Raw genomic sequence first — 21,683 nt, 5'->3', positions numbered from 1 at the left:
CCTGTTATCCATTCCAGTTATAGTAGAACTGAGTGTCTTTTCCTAATTTCCTGGATCCATTTACAGCATTCACTCCAAATCACTCCTCCTAGGATCCTCTACTTAGCGTATTAGGCCCGAGACCCATGTGCAATATGCTGTTTGGACAGCATATTTTTTTAAATAGTAGATTTATTGTGATATAAATCATATATCATTTATACATTTACATTGTACATGTCAGTTGTCTTTAGAATACTCATATTCACAGATATGTGCAACTATCACCACAATCAACTTCAGAACATTTTCATACTCCCCCATCAAAAAACCCTCACCCCTTAGCAGCCACTCCCCTCCCTGCACTGCTCATCTTCCCAAGCCGTAGGCAATGACAGATTTTCTGTCTCTATAGATTTGCCTATTCTGGATATATCATATAGCATAATGTTTTCAAAGTTCACCCATGTCGTAGCATGTATCAAGATTTCATTCTTGCTTACAGATAAATAACAAATAGTCCATTGTATGGATACATCATATTTTGTTTACCTATTAATCAATTCGTACACATGTGGGTTGTTTCCACTTGTTAGCTATTATTAATAATGCTGCTATGAACACTTGTGTATGAGTTTTTGCTTGTTCTCTTAAGTATATGCCCATTATGAACTGAATGTTTATATCCCCCCCAAAATTCATGTTGAAGCCCTAACCCCCAATGTAGTGATATCTGAAGGTGAGCTTTTAGGAAGTAATTAGATTTCAATGAGGTCATGAGGGTGGGACCCTCCCTGATGGGATCAGTATCCTTGTGAGAAGAGGAAGAGAGACCAGAGCTTGCTCTCCTCCAAGTGAGCACAAAGTAAGAAAGCTCCTCTCTGCAAGCCAGGAAGGTCCCCGCCAGGAATGGAAGCTGCCAGCACCTTAACCTAGAATTTCCCAGTCTCCAGAACTGAAAAAAATAAATGTCTATTGTTTAAGCTTTCCAGTGTATAGTACCTTTTTATAGCAGCCTGAGCTGTCTAAGGCAATGCCAAAGAGCAGAACTGTGGAGTCATATGGTAACTCTATATTTAATCTTTTGAGGACCTGCCAGGCTGTATTCCAAAGTGGCTGCACCAATTTACATTACCACCAGAAGTTATGAGGGATCCACTCTCTCCATATCCTCATCTACACTTGCTACTATCTTTATCATTATTATTATTATTATTATCATCATCATTACTATCATCCTACTGGGTATGAAGTACTTCCTCACTGTGATTTTGATTTGCATTTCCCTAATGGCTAATGATGTTGCGCATCTTTACAAGTAGTTATTGTTCATGTTTAACTTTTTTACCTATTCAGAGTCTTTGTCCATTTTTAAATTTAGTTATATCCTTTTATTAATGACATGCCGAAGCTCTTTATATATTCTGGATACAAATCCCTTACCAGATAAAGGATTCGCAAATATTTTTCCCATTCTGCCATTTTCTTTTCACTTTCCTGATGGTGTCCTTGACATGACAAAAGTTTAATGGAGTCCAATGTATCTAATTTTCCTTTGTTGTTTACGTTTTGGGTATCATATCAAACAAACCACTACCTACCTCAAGATCACAAAAATTTACACCCATCTTTTCTTCTATGAGTTTTTTCTTTTTAGTGCTTACATTTAGGTCTTTTGATTCATTTTTAAGCTAATTTTTGTATATGGTATGAGGTAGTGGGTCCAGTTTCATTCCTTTACATGAGAATATCCAGTTATCTCAGAACAGTAGGTGTCTTCCCTCACCATTCAGAAGGAAAGGATTATATTTTAAATTTTATAACTGTATATAACCAGTAAATTATTAATATTAGGGACATATCAAGACCTCCTAAAAATCAACAGGAAAATAACTCCATAGAATACTGAACAAAGGATATGAAAAAGCATTTCACCAATGGGGGAAAGTGAACTGCTTATAATAACACATAAAAGGATGCTCAATTACATTAGCAATCAGAAAAAGGCAAGATTAAACCACAATGAGATACTACTTTATATTCTGCAAATTTTTAAAATTTGACAATAGCAAGTTATGGTGATGATGATATGCACCATAACTCATAGTTTATAGGTAGGAGTCTAATTTGAAGTTCTATTTGGGCATCAACTAGTAAAGTTGAAGATGCACATATTTTATGACTAGGCTACTCTACTTTTTTGTTTACTATAAACCCTTAGACATGTGCAATAGAAAAGCTATACAAGAATGCTCACATCAGCATTATTTATTTAGAAAAGAAGAAGTCCATCAACAGGAGGATGTACGATAAACTTTAGTAAATGTATGTAACATGTAGTACTATTTATATAAAATTCAAAATCATGTGAAAGTAAATACCGTATTTTGCCAAATAATGCACACTTTTTTGTCCAAATTTATGAGGGAAAAATAAGGATGCACACTATACATGGGTAGTACTAATTCCGTACCTATATGTTTTTAATTCTTTTATTTATGCTTATGCGTTCAAAGTGTAACTCTAGAAAGCAATAACGATATCTATATGCAAAATAATACCCTGGAATACAGTCATTGGTTTTGTTTCTAAATATAAATAAATAACAGAATTAAAAAATTAAAATGAAAGATATTTTTCCTAAAATTTGGGCCAAAGCATGGGTGTGCATTACACATGAAAGCACACTGTACATGGCAAATACAGTGCTGTATTGTTTAATGATACACATACAGGTAGTAAAGCTTTGGTAAAAATAAGATGAAAGATTAATATAAAACACCGAACAGTGATCACATGATGGGGAGAGGGACCTATGATAAACGAGAGCCTTCAAAGGTATGGCTGCTGTTGTATTTCTCAAGCTGGGTGTTATCACTTAGCTTGGGCACAAAACGTTAAATTTTTATATTATTACTATTTAAACTACATATTTTTGAATATTTGAAGTATTTCATAAAGTTTTAAAATTTTGGAGAAAATAATTTTCAACTTTTTCTATATCTAACCTCTTTTTGTAAAAAAATAAAAATCCCTATCTGTCTTTATTTCCAGTACAATTTCAAAATGAAGATTTACTTGTATAAAATTAACTACGTAACTCTCCAACAAATATTTGTTGAAATCCTTAGATTTAAGCCAACTCAGACCCTAGATTTTAGGACTGGTTGTAAGGAAAGAGTAAAAACCAGGGGTATGACAACCAGTTAAAACAAACCCCGACAGACAAAGGAACTCTCTGCTCTATACAGAAATAACAAAGATGATCTGGCTACAGTCAGGGTAAAATTTCTGAGAAGAAAAAGTACATTTTTACTAGAGAAAGAGTTCAATAACAGCTTTATTCATGTACATTTGTATATCTACTTATTTAATATGAACATCTGTTTAAAAACAAGTGTTACAGCTGAGAAAATGATCTGCCTAAGAGAAACTCATGGTATTCTTTTAAGCTGGTTAACTACTATGCTGGTAAACTCTAAACAAAAAACCACAAAGAAATGTTTAACCCTTAGATATTCTAACCAAATGAATACTGAACAAGTAAGATACTGGTTTTGATAAATACAGCAAAAGGTCATGCACTCAATACAAACCCATTAATGTGTTACTTTCCACCACAGCAGCAGACTTATCTCCATTTCCACATGCAACCGGCCGGGTTTTTAAGTAGGTGGACAGAGATGACGGCAGAGCATTCTGACAGATCAAGAAGTTCAGCAGGTAGGAAGCTGTTACACAGTCATAGGGTTTGGTGCTGGTGCTGAGCGCCAGTGCTGCCTGGAATAGGCCTTGCAGTTTCTCTGAATCCTAGAATAAAGCAGACTCAGTAACTGTCACTAAAACATTTCTTTAACTTGAAGGAATAATACATACTTAAAAAGAGAGCCTGCTGCATAACTGCAGCCCAGTAGGAACATTAATTCCCTTTCTTCCTGAATATAGGTTAGAGTTTTTATTATAGTAATTGATGATTATTATTAATCAGTTCTGGTGATGAGAGTCTTGAAAATAATATCAGTTGGAAAAATTCAACATCGATAAAGGTTTTTTTAAAAAACTACCTTTCTTTGGCAAAAGTGTACTTTTTTCTGCAAGAATTCTGCTATGACTACAGCCAGACCATCTCCGTTATTTCTATATTTAGAGATCAGAGTTCTTTTGTATACCCAGGGTGTTTCAGCTGGTCAGCATAGTCCTGCCCTTCTCCCTCCCCCCCCACCACAGACCTAGTTCAAAGGAGGAAAATACAAATTCAAACAAAAATACAAATCCACCGAGCTGTTCCTGGCAGAGCTCCATGTATACACACGGAAAATAATCAGAGAAGCCTCAGAAATTCTGCATCTGGGCTCCCACACCTACATCTACCTATATCTCATGTACAAATCCACTCACATAGCCCCATTCTAAAAAAGACAGAACAAAGGACAATTCACGGTAATACCCATGGAAAGGCAAGCGGGCTGAGGACAGGAAACGTGGGTCCTAGTCTCAACTCCACGACTGACAAGAGGCATGCTCAACATGCCGGAACCCAGTGTTTCACTGCTCAATAATACTGATTCGCTAGGATTATTCCATAACTATCTAATATAAGAAAAAATCATTATAAACTTAATTTTGAAAGTCATTATAGGTACACTCACAATTAATGATATCAAATGTACTAATTCAAAGATCAATTTCAATTTAAATTCTTTCCTTTTGATATGTATAATTTTTTATGATGTAAAAACTTAAAAAGTATCCAAAAGCTCAACTCTAAATAGTATTTGAAAGAAGCAATTAAGCCATTTTTTTGTAACTAACAGTTAAGTCTCTGAATTCCTTAACTAACCAGTTAATACGAAACATAATATATAGACTTTGGAATCTAAAATATCTTTGTTCCACCATCTGAGTTCAATCACAATATAATATAAAGACCTTGGATATCTTGTTCCACAGGAAAGAAGGACAACAGATTTTATGTACATATCTGTGTGTGTGTGTGTGTGTGTGTGTGTGTGTGTGTGTGTGTGTGTGTGTATCTCCTTAGAGAGCTTGGGTTAGCATTCAAAAAATGTTTTAAAGTTAACTATATTAAAATATTAATTATATATTAATATAAGGTATACCCAAAGAAAGACTTTGGAAATATGTAATTAACATTTTAAAATCTTGAATGCCTATTCCTAAGATCATTTTATTAATATGCAAGCCAGACCACATATTAGAACCACCAAAATCCTACCGTAAGCCATATGTGCTACTGTCCTTCCTGAATTCTACAGTTGGTGTCTATATACCAAGCACATGATTACCAAACTAGATATACAGGGGCCCCCTAAGGACACTTCACAATTCATGTAAGGAACAGGTCTTTCACATAGGTGCTATAATGTACCTTCCCCACTCCAGATATTTGCAAAGTATTTGCCAGGAATGAGACATAGTTTATTTATATATATAAATTACATACATTTATATATATAAATAAATTACAAGGCTACAATGTGATGAAAGAAAAGGAGCAAGGGGAAAGGAGGTATGAGAGAGAACAAAGGAAATAACTCGTAGAATAAGATAAAGTATCTTCTTTAAAAATTCTCTATGGTACAAACAGAAGCTGAAGCACCAAAGTAGCTTCTGCTCACCAGGGCACCTGAAAACCACAGGGATAAGTGAACTCTAGGGAGCAATTCCAACATGGATCTAAGTTAGAGAAGTTGCTCTGCGGTCTTAAAATGCCATCTAGAAGCCATGGGAACAGACACCTCGTGCTTTCTGCCATCTGCTCTCACAGAATCCCACTATAGCCACAAACTGTCATACCCTAAACACAGTCTAATAGTTGGAGCCCAGACCATGGCTCATGCCCTTGGCCTTTCCACAGCTCTAACAAAAAGTCATAGCAAAGACCCAGAGCCAGTGACCCCACATCTGCTGGTGACCTCACAACCCAAGAATAAGCCTGAAGGGCAAAGCAGAACCTTGCGCTGGGGAGCCCCCTGCAGACCCATCCCCACGCTGTGCCCTCATTCCCAAGCCCATCTTTGGTTCACACCCCAAGGTGGGAAATTCAAGGTGTCAGGAAGAGAGTGGAGGCTGGGGATGGAGTAGACCGCCCAGGGGGAGAACTGTTCTTAACCTCAAGTACTGAGTTTCAGTCTCAGTTTAGCTATTGCGTGTTGGAAGATGAGAAATATGTTTTTTACCTCATGTAACACTCAGCTTCCCAGTCTGCTAAACAGGGAGATTATCTCAAAAATTTTTACACAAGTTACTGTAAGTGACATGTGTAAGTGACAAATATTAACATGTCCAAGGAAACTGGGGAGACCACAGTTAACTGAAATGTACCAATAATCTCATAAACAATAAAACCTACTGCAATCTACACCTCCCTTTTTATCAAAACAATTAAAAAAACAAAGCTCACCGATTTGGACTTTGTTTTCTCTACACTATTACCTCCTTTCCTACCCTCCATCCCCACCTCCTCCATCCCACCCCACAGTAGAGGTATTAACGATAAATGAAACAGCCAGAATTTGGAAGAAAGCAGATGCAAAGAACCCACTGATTCTCTTTATCTATTGCTTTAAATAGTAAGTTTTCATGCATATACATTTACATAGGAATAGTCCAAATACCTGAAACTGTACAACTGTTTTTGGTAACTTCATCAGAAGATCAAATGCTAAGCTTTTCACTGTTTCAAAAGTGCTGGTTAAACATTCTATTAGTGTTTGGAAATGGCGAACATCAATATCATGACTCAGCTGATACACTGTTTGGACTTGACCTAAAACAAAAATGATATAAAAGTGCATAAAAAGAAAAGAAAATCAACATTTTGAAGTTATTTGGCCAAATTTATAGAAAATTTGTACAAAAATTCAAACTTTATACTTTACCAATAATAACTAAAAATAAATTTCCCATTAATTTTATTTAAAATAATAAAATAATAAGTATTACAGTTTTCCAAATAAGATGTAAACATTTTTTAATTTGTTTAAATAAAAATTTATTTAAAACCACTTCATTCTCTTTCAAAAGGCTGTATGTTGTAACAGGTGCCTAAGTTACTTTTTGAATAAATAAAAACCAATAAATTAAGAAATATATCTTTTAAAAAAATCTTATAAAACTTCTTGACCTAGAATCCAAAGTCCTACCATGTCTTAGTTAAACTGAATAATCAATGTGGAATAGCCCAATAGAATTACTGGGCATCAAAGATAAAGGAGAAATTTTTTGGCCATTCTGGCAAAAAGCTCAATTCATCTACAAAGTGCAAAAAAATTAGTCTGGCTTCACTCTTGGACACTGCAACACATAGCACTAGAAGACAGTGAAACAATGCTTACAAAATCCTCAGGGAAAAAAGTATGACAAAAAATTGTGCATCAAAATCCTATTCCAGTATCAAGTATAACAGCAATATAAATATTTTTTAATGTATAAGAAATTAAAAAGTACATTTTCCCAACTCTTCTCAAAGATGAATTTCAGCAAAACAAGAAATGAACAGAAAAACTATCACAAAAGAATGATGACAGTCGCTGAATTCATTTAACTCCAAGATCAAGACTGAGCAAATGTGACAAATAATGGCTTTCACAGCAGAATGTGAAGAACTCTTACCAGCTTTTAACAAGTTAATCCCTGACAATAACTGAAAGCAGTCCTATGCTTACTTAATTTGACAAATGTTCAATATAAATCAGGGAGCTTTTTAATTTAATCTTAATTCACAAGGTAGTATACCCCTGTGAAATTCCTAGAGCAAGGAAAGGAAGTTTTTGTCACTTCACGCCTCTGCTCAAATTTGCTTCTTCTATTCAAGTTTGGATACCTTTTCTTTTTTTTTCTTTCTCTTGCCTAATTGTTCTGGCTAAAACTTTCACTAAAACAGGGAACAGCAGGGGTGAAAGTAGCATCTTTCACCTGATATTCCTGTTCCTCATCTTAGGAGAAAGGCTGTCTTTACCAATTGGCATGATATAATGTTGGCTGTGGGTTTTTCATGAATGTTCTTTATTACATGAAGGAGCTTCCTTATATTCCTAGTTTGCTGAGTGTTTATCATGATTATCATGTTTTTTTTTTCCTTCATTCTAATGTGTTACACATTGTATATTACATTGACTATTTTTTCCTTATGTTGAAACACCCGTACATTCCTGGGATTAAATTCCACTTACTTAGCCATGGTGTATAATATGTACTTTTAAAATGATGTTGGATTTGGTTTGTTAGTACTCTGTTAAGAATTTTTGCATCTATATTTATAAGGGAGACTAGCTTATAGTTTTCTTTGGAGTCTATCTGGCTTTGGTAGCAGGGTGATGCTGGCTTCATAGAATGAGTTAGGAAATGTTCCCTCCTCTCCAATTTTTTAGAAGAGTTTGAGGAGGACTGGTTTTAATTCTCCTTTAAATGTTTGGTAGAATGCACCAGCGAAGACACTCCTGGACTTTACTTAAGAGGTTTTTGATTACTGACTATCTCTTTACTTGCTATAGGACTGTTCAAATATTCTGTATTTTTTCTTGAGTCAGTAATTTTATGTTCCCAGGAATTTGTCCATTTTATCCAGGTTATTAACTTACTGGAAATAAAATTGTTCATAGCATTGTTTTACAATCCTTTTTATTTCTGTAAGATCAGTGGAAACATCCTTACTTTCATTTTTGATTTTAGTTATTTATGCTTCTTTTTTCCTTAGCACAGCCAAAACTTTGTCAATTTGTTGATCTTTAAAAAAAATTAAAAACCCAACTTTTGGTTTTGTTGATTCTCTGTATTGTTTTTCTATATTCCACTTCGTTTATCTCTATTCTAATCTTTATTATTTCCTTCCTTGTGCTAGCTTTAGGTAAGGTCTGCTTTTTTCTAATCCCTTGAGGTATAAAGTTAGATTATTAATTTCAGATCTTTTTACTTTTTCAATGGAGACATGTACAGCTACAAATCTCCCTATGAGCTCTGCCTTTGCTTCATTCCATAAATTTCAGTATGTTATATTTTTGTTTTCATTCCTCCCAAAGTATTTTCTAATTTTCCCTTGTAATTTCTTCCCTACCCACTGGTTGTTTAAGAGTTCTGCTCAAACGCGAAGCTCTCTCTGACACTACTGTATGAAACAGCTACCACTCCCCACCCTCCCAGGCCATCTATATCTCCCTCCCTTTCTCAATTTGAAATATACTGAAGTACTTATGCCCATCTGAAATTCTACGTATTATTTGGTAATTTATTGTCTGATGCCCTTCACTAAAATCTAAGCTCAGAAATGGGAAGCACTGCGTATCTTTGGCTGCATGACATATAATAAGTACTAAATAAATGTTTGCCTTTAATCCAATTGTGGAATCAAGTTTTTCACCATGAATACTGTGATATTTTATTCTGAGTAAGAAAGATGCATGTGGCTTATTCTTCTTGAACAAGGACATACTTGAGGAAAAGCAGAAACCATTTGACTAATCCCAAATCACAGACCTTCTGTAAAATAAAAGATGAAGAATAAATTTTCATTTCCCATCCTGTATTTCACAGGCACGCTTCTTTAGTTTCCTTTAAAGTTAATGTATATGTGCCCTGGCTGGTGTGGCTCAATGGATTGAGCACCGGCCTGCGAACCAAAGGGTCACTGGTTTGATTCCTAGTCAGGGCCCATGCCTGGGTTGGGAGCCAGGTCTTCAGCAGGGGGTGTGCAAGAGGCAACCACACATTGATGCTTTTCTCCCTCTCTCTCCCCCTCCTTTCCTGTCTAAAAATAAATAAAATCTTTAAAAAAAAATAAAGTTAATGGATATACTATGACTTGCATCATTTTCATTACCCCCAAGTTGTTTAATTAGCATCAATACAGTGACATCAGTCGCTACCCAATTATGTGTCTCATTCATTCAGATGAATCAGGTTTTTCACTTTATATTTTAAACTACTCTCTCAATTAAAAAATTACCTGTATAATTTATCCTAGTGTTACTTCCCCTATACCTAAGTGTAACTATAACTACACTAAAGGTACAGAAAACTTTTTGTTAATTGGATAAACAATCACTCTTAGATAAAACTTTATTTTCTAAGTTCAGCTGTAGTACCACTGACATTCTCTAAACTGATGGATGCCCCATATACATTTTCTGTGGTGGTTGTAACAAATTACCACCAACTCAGTAGCTTAAAACCACAGAAATCTATTCTCTCCCAGTCCCAAAAACCAGAAGTTTAAATTCAAGGTGTTGTTAGGGCTGTGCTCACTGTAGAGGCCCAAAAGGAGAACTGGTCTTTTGTCTCTTTCAGCTTCTGGTGGCTGCCAGGATTCCATGGCTTATAGCCATATCACTCCAATCTCTACTGTCACATTGACTCCTCCTCTTCTTTCTTTCACATCTCCCTTTGCCTCTCTCTTATACCAACACTTGTGATGGTCCGTAGGCCCATCCAGATCACCTGAGATTCTCTCATTTTAAGATCTTAATCACATCTGCAACGAATTTTTTTCCAGGTAAAGTTCACACTCATAGGTTCTAAGGATTTGATGTGGATACCTTTTGGAGGTCATTTTTCAGCCCCCCACATCTACTTTCATCAGGTGATCCAATTTATCATCATGGATGATGAGACAAGCCAACATCTTTTGCTTCCTGATATCATGCCCTGAGAGAGCCATCCCATCACCCATGCAATGTTCCTACCAAAAGTACGTAACCTCAATGAAATCATGAGGAAACAATAAGGCTGAGATACATTCTTCCAAAATGTTAATGCCACGAAATAAGACACTTTCCAGATTAAAGGAGGCAAAAAGGGATATAACAACAAAATGCAATGTATGATCCTGGACTGGTTCCTGGATTACAGGAGAAAAATTTTTTTTCTAAAGAAGGCCACTTATTGGGACAACGGGAAAAATTTGAATATAGACTGTATGTTAGATAATAGCATTACATCAACATTAAATTTCCTGAATTTGATATTCGTGTTATTGTTAGAAAATTAATGAGATAGAGAGATAAAACAAATATGGCAGGTTCTTGAAAAACATCATTTCATTCAATGTCCTTTCATTATAACATTGATGAGGGGAAAAAAATACCAATTCCTGGCAAGGGCCACCATCTGTGTGGAGCCTGCAAGTTCTCCCCATGTCTGCTTGGGTTTTCTATGGGTAGTCCAGTTTCCTCCCACAACCCAAAGATGTGCATGTTAGGTTAACTGGTGTGTCTAAATGGCCCCAGTCTGAGTAAGTGTGGTGTGTGGGTGTGTGCCCTGCCATGGAAGGGCGTCCTGTCCTGGGTGGGTTCCCACCTTGTGCCTTGAGCTGTCAAGATGGGCTCCGGTCACCCAAGACACTGACTAAAATAAAGAGGTTGGAAAAGAATTATCTTACTTGTTTTTATTAATCTTTCTTAAATGTATGTATATCTCACATTTATTTCAATGTTTACTATTAGAAGTGTTGTAGGTCTTTATTTAGAAGTTTGGTGATGTTTTTTATGACCAAAATTATGCTGTAGAAACTTAACTCTTGTTTATGTCAATTAGTCTGTGGTAAAATTGGTTTTCTCACAAATTGTTTCACTTAAAGTTGCAGTTTCCAAGAACCCATTATTGCCATTAAGTGTAGACTTTCTACATGGCAAAATGTAAACTAGCAATGACTCTAGATACAGGGTACGTGGCTGTGAACTGGACTATTCTTGAAACTTTGCTGTTGGTTTGAATTTTTTCAAATAAAAACTTGAAAATAATGGTTTTCTTCAAATGAAGCAAGCCTGTGTTAATATCAAATTACTCTCCTCCCAGCCAAAAAATTACTTTCCTAAAAACTTAAACTAAAAAAAAAAAAACACATCTAACTATAATGTGAAGTTCCCTGGTCCTCTGGCCATTCCTTCAGAAAAAGCAGCTGAGCAGGATGTTTTTCTGTTTGACTATGGTCAAGAAAGACCGAGCACGAACAAGAAATTCATATGAAAACACATAAACTCATGTACATGGATAAAAAGAATCATATCTTGTCAAAAAAGAAAAAAGAAGTCAAAGGGAAGTTAAATGTTCAGCCTCTCTGAGCATCCCACAGAAGAAGAAACAGAGGGCACCATTAAATCGGAGTGCCTGGAAACGACACCCTCCCACCGTCTTCCTGAAACTGGATCGAGACTTATGAAACACAGAGCATGTAAGGGAAACCACATTTTAACCGCAAAGACTCACTGAGGAATGTTACAATAAGAGAAACTATTTTTTTTTTTAAACGTAACAGATTGGGCAGTATATTAGAACACCAACATATAAATTGGGGCAGAGGAGGATAGTGACTCTTCTCGTAATAATCACAGGTCCATGAAAACTGTAGTTTTGAGTTGGCAAATAATGAATACAGATAGTTTCTCTCTCTTCTCCCATGTCCCTTACTGACAAATTTGATTATGTCCACATAACAATTATATCGTGAGAATAAAACCTCCCATATAAACCTAAAAAGACAAGAGAAATCAAATGCAAGTAAAACAAAATGTTGAAAAAGCATCTGTTCTTCAAGAAATAAAAATACTTTTTCAAATATTATTGAAAACTTACCTTCTGGGACAGGAAAAACTTCAGCTATTGAGCCTAAAATGGTTAAAGCTGAAAACCTAGTTGGGTAGGAAGAGCCAGGAAACAATGCTTCAAGAAGACTGTTGCAAATGGATGACATGAAATTCTAAAAAGAAAGTACAGTAAGTATAATTGAGTTAACTCACAATAGGTTATCTTCAAAGTATCACCTTTAAGAGTGGGGTTTTTTCTTTTAATTAAGGGAGAAAGTTTTTTTTTTTTTTAAACAATACTAGTTGTTCGCTTCCCTTGGCAATTCTGATTGATACCCTTGATCACAAGCTGTACCATGACTTTAAGGAACTCTGCCTTGGTAGAGTCAACAAATACAATTCCTACTGTATTCCTCACAAGAAAAAAAACATTTTTAGGAAAAAGAAATCCATTCTGCCCTGACTTATGCTAAAGCATTATGACTACTGACTTTCTTCACCAGAGACATTCAGGCATCAAGGGTATGTATACATTTAAAATTTTTAAATGACCGAAGAAATATCCAATATATACTACCTGACAAATTTGACAAATGTAATGCTTTATACATTTGGCTAAAATGACATAATTCATTAAAAAATCCAACCATTCCATTGTCTTCTGTCTGCCCCTTTGAGACTCCTGCTCTACTATTCTCTTTATACAAATGATGAAAAATGAAAACTTTCAGTAAAATGCAATTTTTCAACAAAAAGTAGTGGGAAATACTTCCTCCAGGATAAAATCTTCCTCTTTTAATTAAAATAATAATAGCTAATTTTTTCTGTGTAACATCAAAGAGAAAAATTATAAGGAAAAGTTGTGATGCTCAAGCATCTCATATACTACACTATGCCCTGATGACACATTTGTAACTGAGCAGATAAAAGCAACTCTAGTCTCAGCTGACTCTAGATGGGATTCCTGCATTCATTTCTTTGGTCAAGGACGTACAACTTCGGGGATTTATCCTGCAGGCCCAAAGTAAGAGTTTATTAGTTTATTATTTCTACTGGGTTTCAAAGGAATAGAGTAGTTGTTGAAAACATCCTAGTTAAATTAGTTTTAATTATAAATGAGGAGCATAATATTCACATTCAAAGGCAACAAGATCGTCCAATTACAGTGTCATTTACAGTTCAAGAAACAGTTCTTTCACTCAACCAGGCTGTAACCACAATGGAGACGGGGGGCCATAGCTTATAGTATATTTTTATCTCTAGTCCTGAGCATACTGTCCTGTACACACATAAAAGGGGCTCAAAATACGTTCTAGCTACTTTTAATGGGTCCTAGTGAGGCTTTCAGTTACCTTGGCATAGTATTCAAAACTCTGTTTGATTTACTAACTCATTTCCAACTTGCTTTTCTAACTCATTTCCCATTACTCACCTTTTCTGTTCCCCCAAGTATCTTACATCATTCAACCAGTGGATTCAGCATTCCCCAAATTCTCTCTGTCCTTTCCTACCTCCAGCCCTTCACAAACTGGTACTAAGGCAAAAACAATATTCAGATTTAGAGTCAAGAGCAACTCCAGGTCTACAACATACTAGCTGAGAGACCTAGGGCAGGTTACTCAACTTTTCCAAGCTTCAGTTTTCTCACTTCTATGTGGGTCTGACAATGCCTATCTCACAGCCTGGCTATTAAAGATTAAATGAGAACATGAATATAAAGCATTTTATAAATTTAAAAATATGCTAGCTATTAATATCAGTTATTCAGTTATGAAATAATCCCCCTCACTGGACTAGAAGACATCCTTTCCAACTAACAGCCTCTTCTCCTCCCCAGCACTTAGTCTGCTGACTGGCTCTGAACCTACCACACACTGTGCACGACACCCACTGTTAAGCTGCTGTTGATAATGTAATGCCAAAGTTGCAACCTCCAAAGCCACAGGTGACTACAGTTGGGAAAAAATATAAGAACCAAGAGATTGACTCAGATTAAGACTTTACAGACTAGTTGTCAAAAAATATATATCCATAAGCACAAACAAAGAAAACATGCATACACGAAAATTCAGAACGTCAATCCACAATATTGGTTTATGTTTCTAAGTTCCTAATTCAGAAAATAATGTCATGTTACCTCTTGCAAGAAAAAGCAAAAGAGATGTGTTTTCTTAGATCATCTAGCAATGACCCCAAAAAGGCTAAAATGTAACTGTTCCGCACAGTAAGTGCTCTATATATACTCTAATCACTTTTAATGACTCCCAACAAGGCTTTCTAGAGTGATTTAGAGTAACAAGAGCTTTCTCATTTTATCCTCAAAACCAACCTTTTCACAGAGGTTACTAATCCTACTTATAGTTGAACAGGTCCATAAAGTAAGCCAACTAGTCAATAGAATTAGGACTAAACTTAGGTGCTTAAAGTTTAGGTTGTACTTTTCTAATCTTCATTGTTAGGATTTTACAAAGATGAGGCTGATTTCAGCCTTTGTATAGGAATATTCTTCTTCAGATGACTTTTTACCTTTTATACAAAATTGAAATCTAGGGCCTATCCATAATGTTTAGGGTAGGTAGTATATTATGGCTCCAATGTATCAATTTATTACATTTGTTTCCCTAAATGAAATAGAATAGATAAACTCTGTCCTCTATCTGTGTCTTAGAAGAAAATTAAGAGTCTATTTCTGTGAGGCTGGATTTGGAGGAAGAAACCAGTGATGAAAAGCTCATTCTATCCTAATGAAGAGAAATAAAAGTTGCCAAGCTGAGCCCTGGCCCACGCTGGGGCTTCTGTATCTGGGGTTCCATCCATCCCATTAACATGGTACACTAAGTCAGCCCTACTCTTCCAGCTCACTCCAAAAGGGTATAAACAGGAAACTCCACAGCTGGACCAAGGGCCAGGAATTACTACCATCAAGCTTCTGAATATCATAGTATAAAGGAAGCAGGCCCTGATTTACAGTCTCCCACCCTAGGGTGGGGTAGAGTTCAGGGTCAGCAGTTACCTTCCTGTTAAAGTACTAAATTCATCTGGCCCACATAAGCTGTAAATTATTGAGGCTAACTCATTAATATTATTTTCTAACAGACCTGAAATCCAGCCCTGGTTCCACAACTCAAACCTCCTCAAGAAAAGTACAAAAGCACCAGGAGGAATATGTGAAACCCACCTTGAAGAAAAAACAAAGAAGCTCAACTTACCAAGAGACTTCCATTTATTTTCCTTTCATGCATATTCATTTGTTTCTTAAGAATCTATATGTCTACAAAGATATCACCTACCTTATATTGCTGTAAAGAAACAGAAGGGTGCTGTTGGGTTAACTCATTCTCTGGTTCGTGTTTGGATTTATTTTGTTCCAGTTTATAAAGTACCTGAGAGCTTTCCTGTATCCTACAAAACAACTTTTGAGAAAAAGAGAAATGAAGCATACGTGAGCCATGTTAACCTTAAATGTCAGCCTACAAGACAAAGGAAAAACTTTCTACATTCTTTACACTAAAACTTCAGCCAAAGAAGGTACTGCTTTTTAAATTCTTAATGTTTATACAGTGCCTCTTTTTTACAGAAAGTTAGCATTTACACTTTTAAAACCAATACCAACATATTACTGCAAACCGGAACACAAGTTATTAAATCACAGTTCTATTTCCTTTAGGTCGGCCTGAACCTAACTAAACATGATACATATTCACTTCTATACTCTAGCAATTCTTTACTCCATAATTGCGTTACATGATTATTCCAAGTTGAATTATTCAGTAATGACTGCTTCATGAGGCACTTCGAGAAACTATAAAAATACAAGGGCATCCTTCCTTAACAAAGTTTTCTTAAGATAATTTACACCACAAAAACTTATCACTAGATTTTTTTCCGTTTCAAAAAAAAACAGAGTTCCAGTTTGACTTATTACACCAAAATGAAAAGACTTTTCACTTCAGACTTTAATCCCAAATGCAAACTCTCCTATGGGATCACAAAGCAGTTCACAGGGGAGCCATGAAGAGATGCGGCACTCCCAGCCCACGACCGTTACTCTCACACACTCCCAAAATCGGGGTTCTTCTGATAAATAATTTCCCGGGCAAAGTTCACACTTTCCTATGCTTTCTGATGAAAAATTCTACCTTTTTAAGAAGAGAACAAATCTGTTGCCGCACTCCTGGATATTGACTATTAAGATTGTATGTGATAAAGAATTGAATCCACTGCATTTCTTCTGTGGAAACGATTTCTGTGCTTCGATTAGTTTCGCAAAGCAAGCCTAATGTATCTATCCGCACCTAAAACACAGCAAGCAATAAAATGTTAATTTTCAATGAAATAAGCGAGGCCTAAACCACTTGACATAGTTAACTATCTACATAGGCTACTAAAGGAAAAAAATCAATAAACCTCAGTTTACCCATATGTACTTCAGAAATGTTCCCTAATCCCAAAAATTCTGTTGTTACTTTCAATAAAATTATTTTATTAAATGTGTAAATTGGATATTTATTAAAGTAAACAATTTTAAAGACTCTTATGCCACAGTGATGTTCAACTTCATTCTTTTTTTCTCAGTGACCACTGTATCCCGGGACCTCATCACTTTACTCTTAGATTATTGTCACGCACATCTTGTCCCCTGGTTTCTTTTCGTTCCTGTCCTGCACAGTCATTGCTGCTTGCATTAATTTCACTTCATTGCTGAAAATGGTTCCCAGTTACCAAGTAAATGAAAACTGACACCTTCAGCCTAGGATTGGAGGCTTCCATTAAATAGACAAAACACTCCACTATTGACAAACAATGTTTTTAATTATTCTCCAGTCCTTGTTTGTCGTTCTGTGGGGCTGCAATGCTTCCTCTCCTCTCCTCACATTTAGCACTTTTGTCATCAGCCACCAGGGCTCTGATTAGTCTCGTCTCCTGAGCTTCACAAGACCTTACAGGTAGAGGACCCTTGTATCTGTATTTTCTTCTAAGAGTCTCTAGTTGTTCTATGCAGGTTTTGTTATTCCTCCAAATAAACTGCAAGGAGCTTAAGTGAAAAGTCTTCGCTTTTCATTCTGTATTCATCATTCTTATGGACAAGGATGGGCATAACACAGGGGCCTCTGTATTAGACTGCTAAATGGAAAATAAATCAGGGATCTACTGCATGCGTTAATTTCTAGTTATTCTGTTGACTTACTTGGCAGTGCTGATGAATTAAGCCTTGCTTTATTTTTGCACTGGACACAAGATTCCTCCAGGTATCAGTTGCAGACTGAAGATGTCCATGAGCTCTAGCTGTTCGCAGACATGCCATCAAAGCTCCCAGGGCCCCTCTACTGTGATAAGACCCTAAGAATGGAAGATTGCTCTAGTTTCAAAAGTGCAGTACCAAAGACCAATATTGTGCTATGTAATAACTACCATAAATGTGAAATATATTAAACATATTTCAAAAAATAAAAGCCAGAGTTTAAACTGATTTCTAGCATGAGTTAAAGTTCCTATTATAAAATAATTATTGAAAAGATTTAACAGTTCTTGTGTCAATAATGTCGAGTAAGCATAATCTTCTTTCTGTTAATTTTTTTAAAAAATCATAACTGTTTGCTAATATTTTTATTTTTTCCTTGACTGTTAGGAAGCAAATTAAGAAATGAATCAGAAAAAAAAAAATCAGGTGGAGAAATGCGTAAAACAATAAAAATAACTAAAATGACTTTCAGCCAAAAACAGGAAAAACACTTCAATGTTTTATTTCTCTAAAAATGAACACTGAACCTCTCTGAATATTTCCCCTAGTAAAGAAGATAAAAGGAGAACGGCAAAGAATGTGATGCTTTCACAGGCTAGGACATCAGCCATTACTAAGGGGACAAGGAGCTCTCGTTCACAGGGCACCTTAATGGAAAAACAAATGCTGCCTCACTTCAGAAGAGGCTCATGAATCCTGAACTTCAAATGGCTTCTCAAAAAGATAAGAACAATTATTAAAAATTATAAATAATGACTTATTTTCGTGTCTAGGAATCAAACTTTTCAGCTACCTCTTAGCTACTTTTCCAAGTACTGAAAACCTTTAAATTATTTTAGTTGCAAATATTCTTAAAATGCGATATAGGGTACCATAGTCCTGCTTTGTGAAACAGAATATAATAATGTGAAGATTTGCATGATTAGCCAGAATCATAATTTTATATATTAATTATTAAATTATGCTTTAATGCAGTGACTCCTTCAGGGTTACTGAGTTTCCATGGAATGTTTACCCCAATTCTAAATTATTACATACAGCTATTTCTTGAGGTCATTCTCTAAATGTTTGTCTCTTTCCCAGAGGCAAAAACTTCCACTGCCAATTTACTTGTTTAACCTTGTCAAAAGAGTTTTTAATTATTCTTTTGACCACTTCAATAAGCAAATTATGTAAAACACAAACTTTTACTCCAGTCTGACAACAAAACAACACATGAGAACTTGGTAAAATAAATTAAAACCTAATACAGTAGTCCCTCCTTATCCACAGTTCACTTTCCACAGTTCCAGTTACCCACGGTCACCTGTGATTCAAAAATATTAAATGAAACATTCCAGAAATAAACAGATCACGTTTTAAATTGCGCACTGTTCTGAATTGTGTGATGGTATCTCACATCGCCCTGCTCTGTCCCTCCCAAGACCTGAACCACCCCTTTGTCCAGCATATCCACACTGTATACACTACCAGCCCCTTAGTCTCTTAGTGGCCAACTCAGTCACTACTGTCACAGTGTCCCAGTGCTGGTGCTCAAGTGACCCTTATTTTACTTAATAATGGCCCCAAAGCAAAGAGTACTGATGCTGGCAATTTGGGTACACCAAAGAAAAGCTATAAAGTGTTCTCTTTAAGCAAAAATGTGAAAGTTCTCAACTTCATAAGAAAAAAATAATTGTATGCTGAGGTTGCCAAAATCTATAGTAAAAATGACTCTTCTATCTGTTAAACTGCCTAATTTATAAATGATACTTTATTATAAGTATGTATGCATAGGAAAAAATATAGTATATACAGGGTTTGGTACTACCTATAAGTTCAGGCATCTGCTGGGCATCTTCAAATGTATCCCCTGAACATAAGGAGGAACTATTATAATAAAATAAACCTCATTATCATAACTTGAATCAATCCTTAGCCTGCAGAAATGACTTCAGCCAAAAAACTCTATTCAGCTACGTGCAGTAACATTGGTTCAATCCGAAATCCCTATTATTAATATCCTGCTTTACTATTTACAGAAGTGATGACATTTAAATTTGAATATAGTCAACATCTGCCTGGGTAACTATATTTAAGAATTCTAACTAGAAATTACTAAAACAAAAATTCATCTTCTTACCAGTTTTAGCATCAGCAGAATTCTGAAGAATCTTTACCATGTAGCTTAAGCTTTCAGGATTGCAATTCAATAATTTTGGCAAGTAATAATCAATCACATAAGATTTTTGATCCAGATTTCCTTCACACAGTATGTAAAGGAGAGGAGAAACCCAAGTCTCATGCCACTCATCAATCCAAGTACTGTCGACAGTCTGAGATTTCAAATGACTTTTATGATTTTTAAACATGGTTTCTAAGAGGTCACTTGCATAAGGTACCAGGGACTGGTCCCCCATCACCTCTAAGATTTGCGATGGAATATTTTTGGCTAATGCCAAAATTCTTTCAACTCCTGTGCAGTCTACTAAACAACCAAGGCATATGTACTTCCCTTTAATATGCCACTCCAGTCGCAGAAGGCTCTCAGTCAGTTCAAAAATGAAACGATCAGCAGCGAAATCTGACTTGTCCAACTCTGACTCTTTGACAGTGAGCTGGTGCATTTGCAGAATATTTCTGAATATGATTTTGGTTTGGTGTCTCAAAGCATCCAATGGATGTTCCCAGTGGGTATAAACATATTCCAAAAGTCTCTTAACTATGCTTGAATTCCCATTCAGGCTGTCCTTTAGGCTTGGGGAACTTGACTCAAGAACATATATGGCTGAGTTAGTCCAAGATGCCAAAATTCTAGACAGAAACATTTCCAGAACTGATTCCTTGATCCTGAAGAAAAGTGAGTCAAATTATTATAAAGTAACTAGTAAAATAAATTTCATTTTATTATCATGTAAACTTTAAAAATACAAACACAAAGAATGATCAGAACATCCTATCTTTACTGAATTTATAACAAGAAATTATAAACAAGGCCAAAACAGACCTCAAGTTAGTACATAAAATCTATTCATGTTTTGAAATATAATCCAAAAAAAGACACAAAGAAATTTGTGGGGGTGGTGGAAATGTTCATTATTTTGATTTTGATGATTGTTTCACAGGTATTGCAAAATATTCTGAGTGGCCAGGGTTGGGAAGTTAGTTGGAATAGGGTTTCTTTTGGGAGTAATGAAAATATTCTAAAGTCAATTGTAATGATAGTTGAACTTCCTGTGAATATACAAAAAAAAAAACAAACCTGTAAATTATATCTCAATCTGTTATAAAATAACACAATGAAGAATAAATTTTAAAATATGCACAATTTAAAAATATATACAATCTTAAAACACATATAAACTGAAAAACATGTAACATAGTTTATTTTAGAACATTGCAGTTTTCTCCCTGTACCTACATATTCATTACTGTCACACTGTATCTAAGGTTTGACATGTTAAGCACATAAACCCTTTCAGGAATTATAGCAAAAACACCAAAAAGCACAAACTACAATCCAGTGAAGTCAAGAGACCTTGCTACAGTTCTACCTCGGGTGCTTATTAGCAATACGCTCTTAGGTTAAAGCATTTACTCTCCTAAAACATTCACTGTGCCCATTCAACAAATTAGACTTCATGTCCTATTTATCAGACATGTGAAGATCACACTGAATTACCTATAATGAAGTTGTTCATAAGCTATAAAGCACTATACATATAGAATTTTTATAGTTTTTTAAAAAAGTGCTATAGCATCCGAGACTACATATTAAAATTAATTTTAGAAATGTTCACTACAGCCCTGACTAGCGTGGCTCAGTGGGTTAGGCAAGATCCTGCAAGCCAAAAGTTCACTGGTTCGATTCCCAGTAGAGGCACATGCCTGTGTTGCTGGCCAGGTCCCAGGTTGGAGGCATGCAGGAGGCAACTGATTGATAC

The 21,683-nt window shown here is 35.6% G+C and overlaps 1 protein-coding gene across 1 annotated transcript in view; it reads right to left on the bottom strand.

Annotated features, from left to right (window-relative positions):
* The window catches only part of THADA (THADA armadillo repeat containing), a 300,884-nt gene that overhangs the window by 265,258 nt on the left and 13,943 nt on the right, over window positions 1–21,683 (bottom strand). Inside the window, exons 11-17 of the mRNA XM_054567244.1 lie at window positions 19,883–20,589; window positions 17,707–17,858; window positions 16,658–16,813; window positions 15,809–15,931; window positions 12,568–12,691; window positions 6,618–6,769; window positions 3,576–3,789 (exon numbers count right to left, since the gene is read on the bottom strand). Coding sequence (XP_054423219.1) covers window positions 3,576–3,789; window positions 6,618–6,769; window positions 12,568–12,691; window positions 15,809–15,931; window positions 16,658–16,813; window positions 17,707–17,858; window positions 19,883–20,589 — 1,628 coding nt within the window. The remainder of the gene's footprint in view (window positions 1–3,575; window positions 3,790–6,617; window positions 6,770–12,567; window positions 12,692–15,808; window positions 15,932–16,657; window positions 16,814–17,706; window positions 17,859–19,882; window positions 20,590–21,683) is intronic.

The sequence above is a fragment of the Pteronotus mesoamericanus genome, unplaced genomic scaffold (genome assembly GCF_021234165.1).
Source record: "Pteronotus mesoamericanus isolate MK-2021 breed Mesoamerican mustached bat unplaced genomic scaffold, CSHL_Meso_final contig_101, whole genome shotgun sequence".
In the NCBI taxonomy this organism is placed as follows: Eukaryota; Metazoa; Chordata; class Mammalia; order Chiroptera; family Mormoopidae; genus Pteronotus; species Pteronotus mesoamericanus.
Note: the sequence above shows the minus strand (reverse complement) of the source record. Positions and strands in the feature narration are given on the sequence as shown.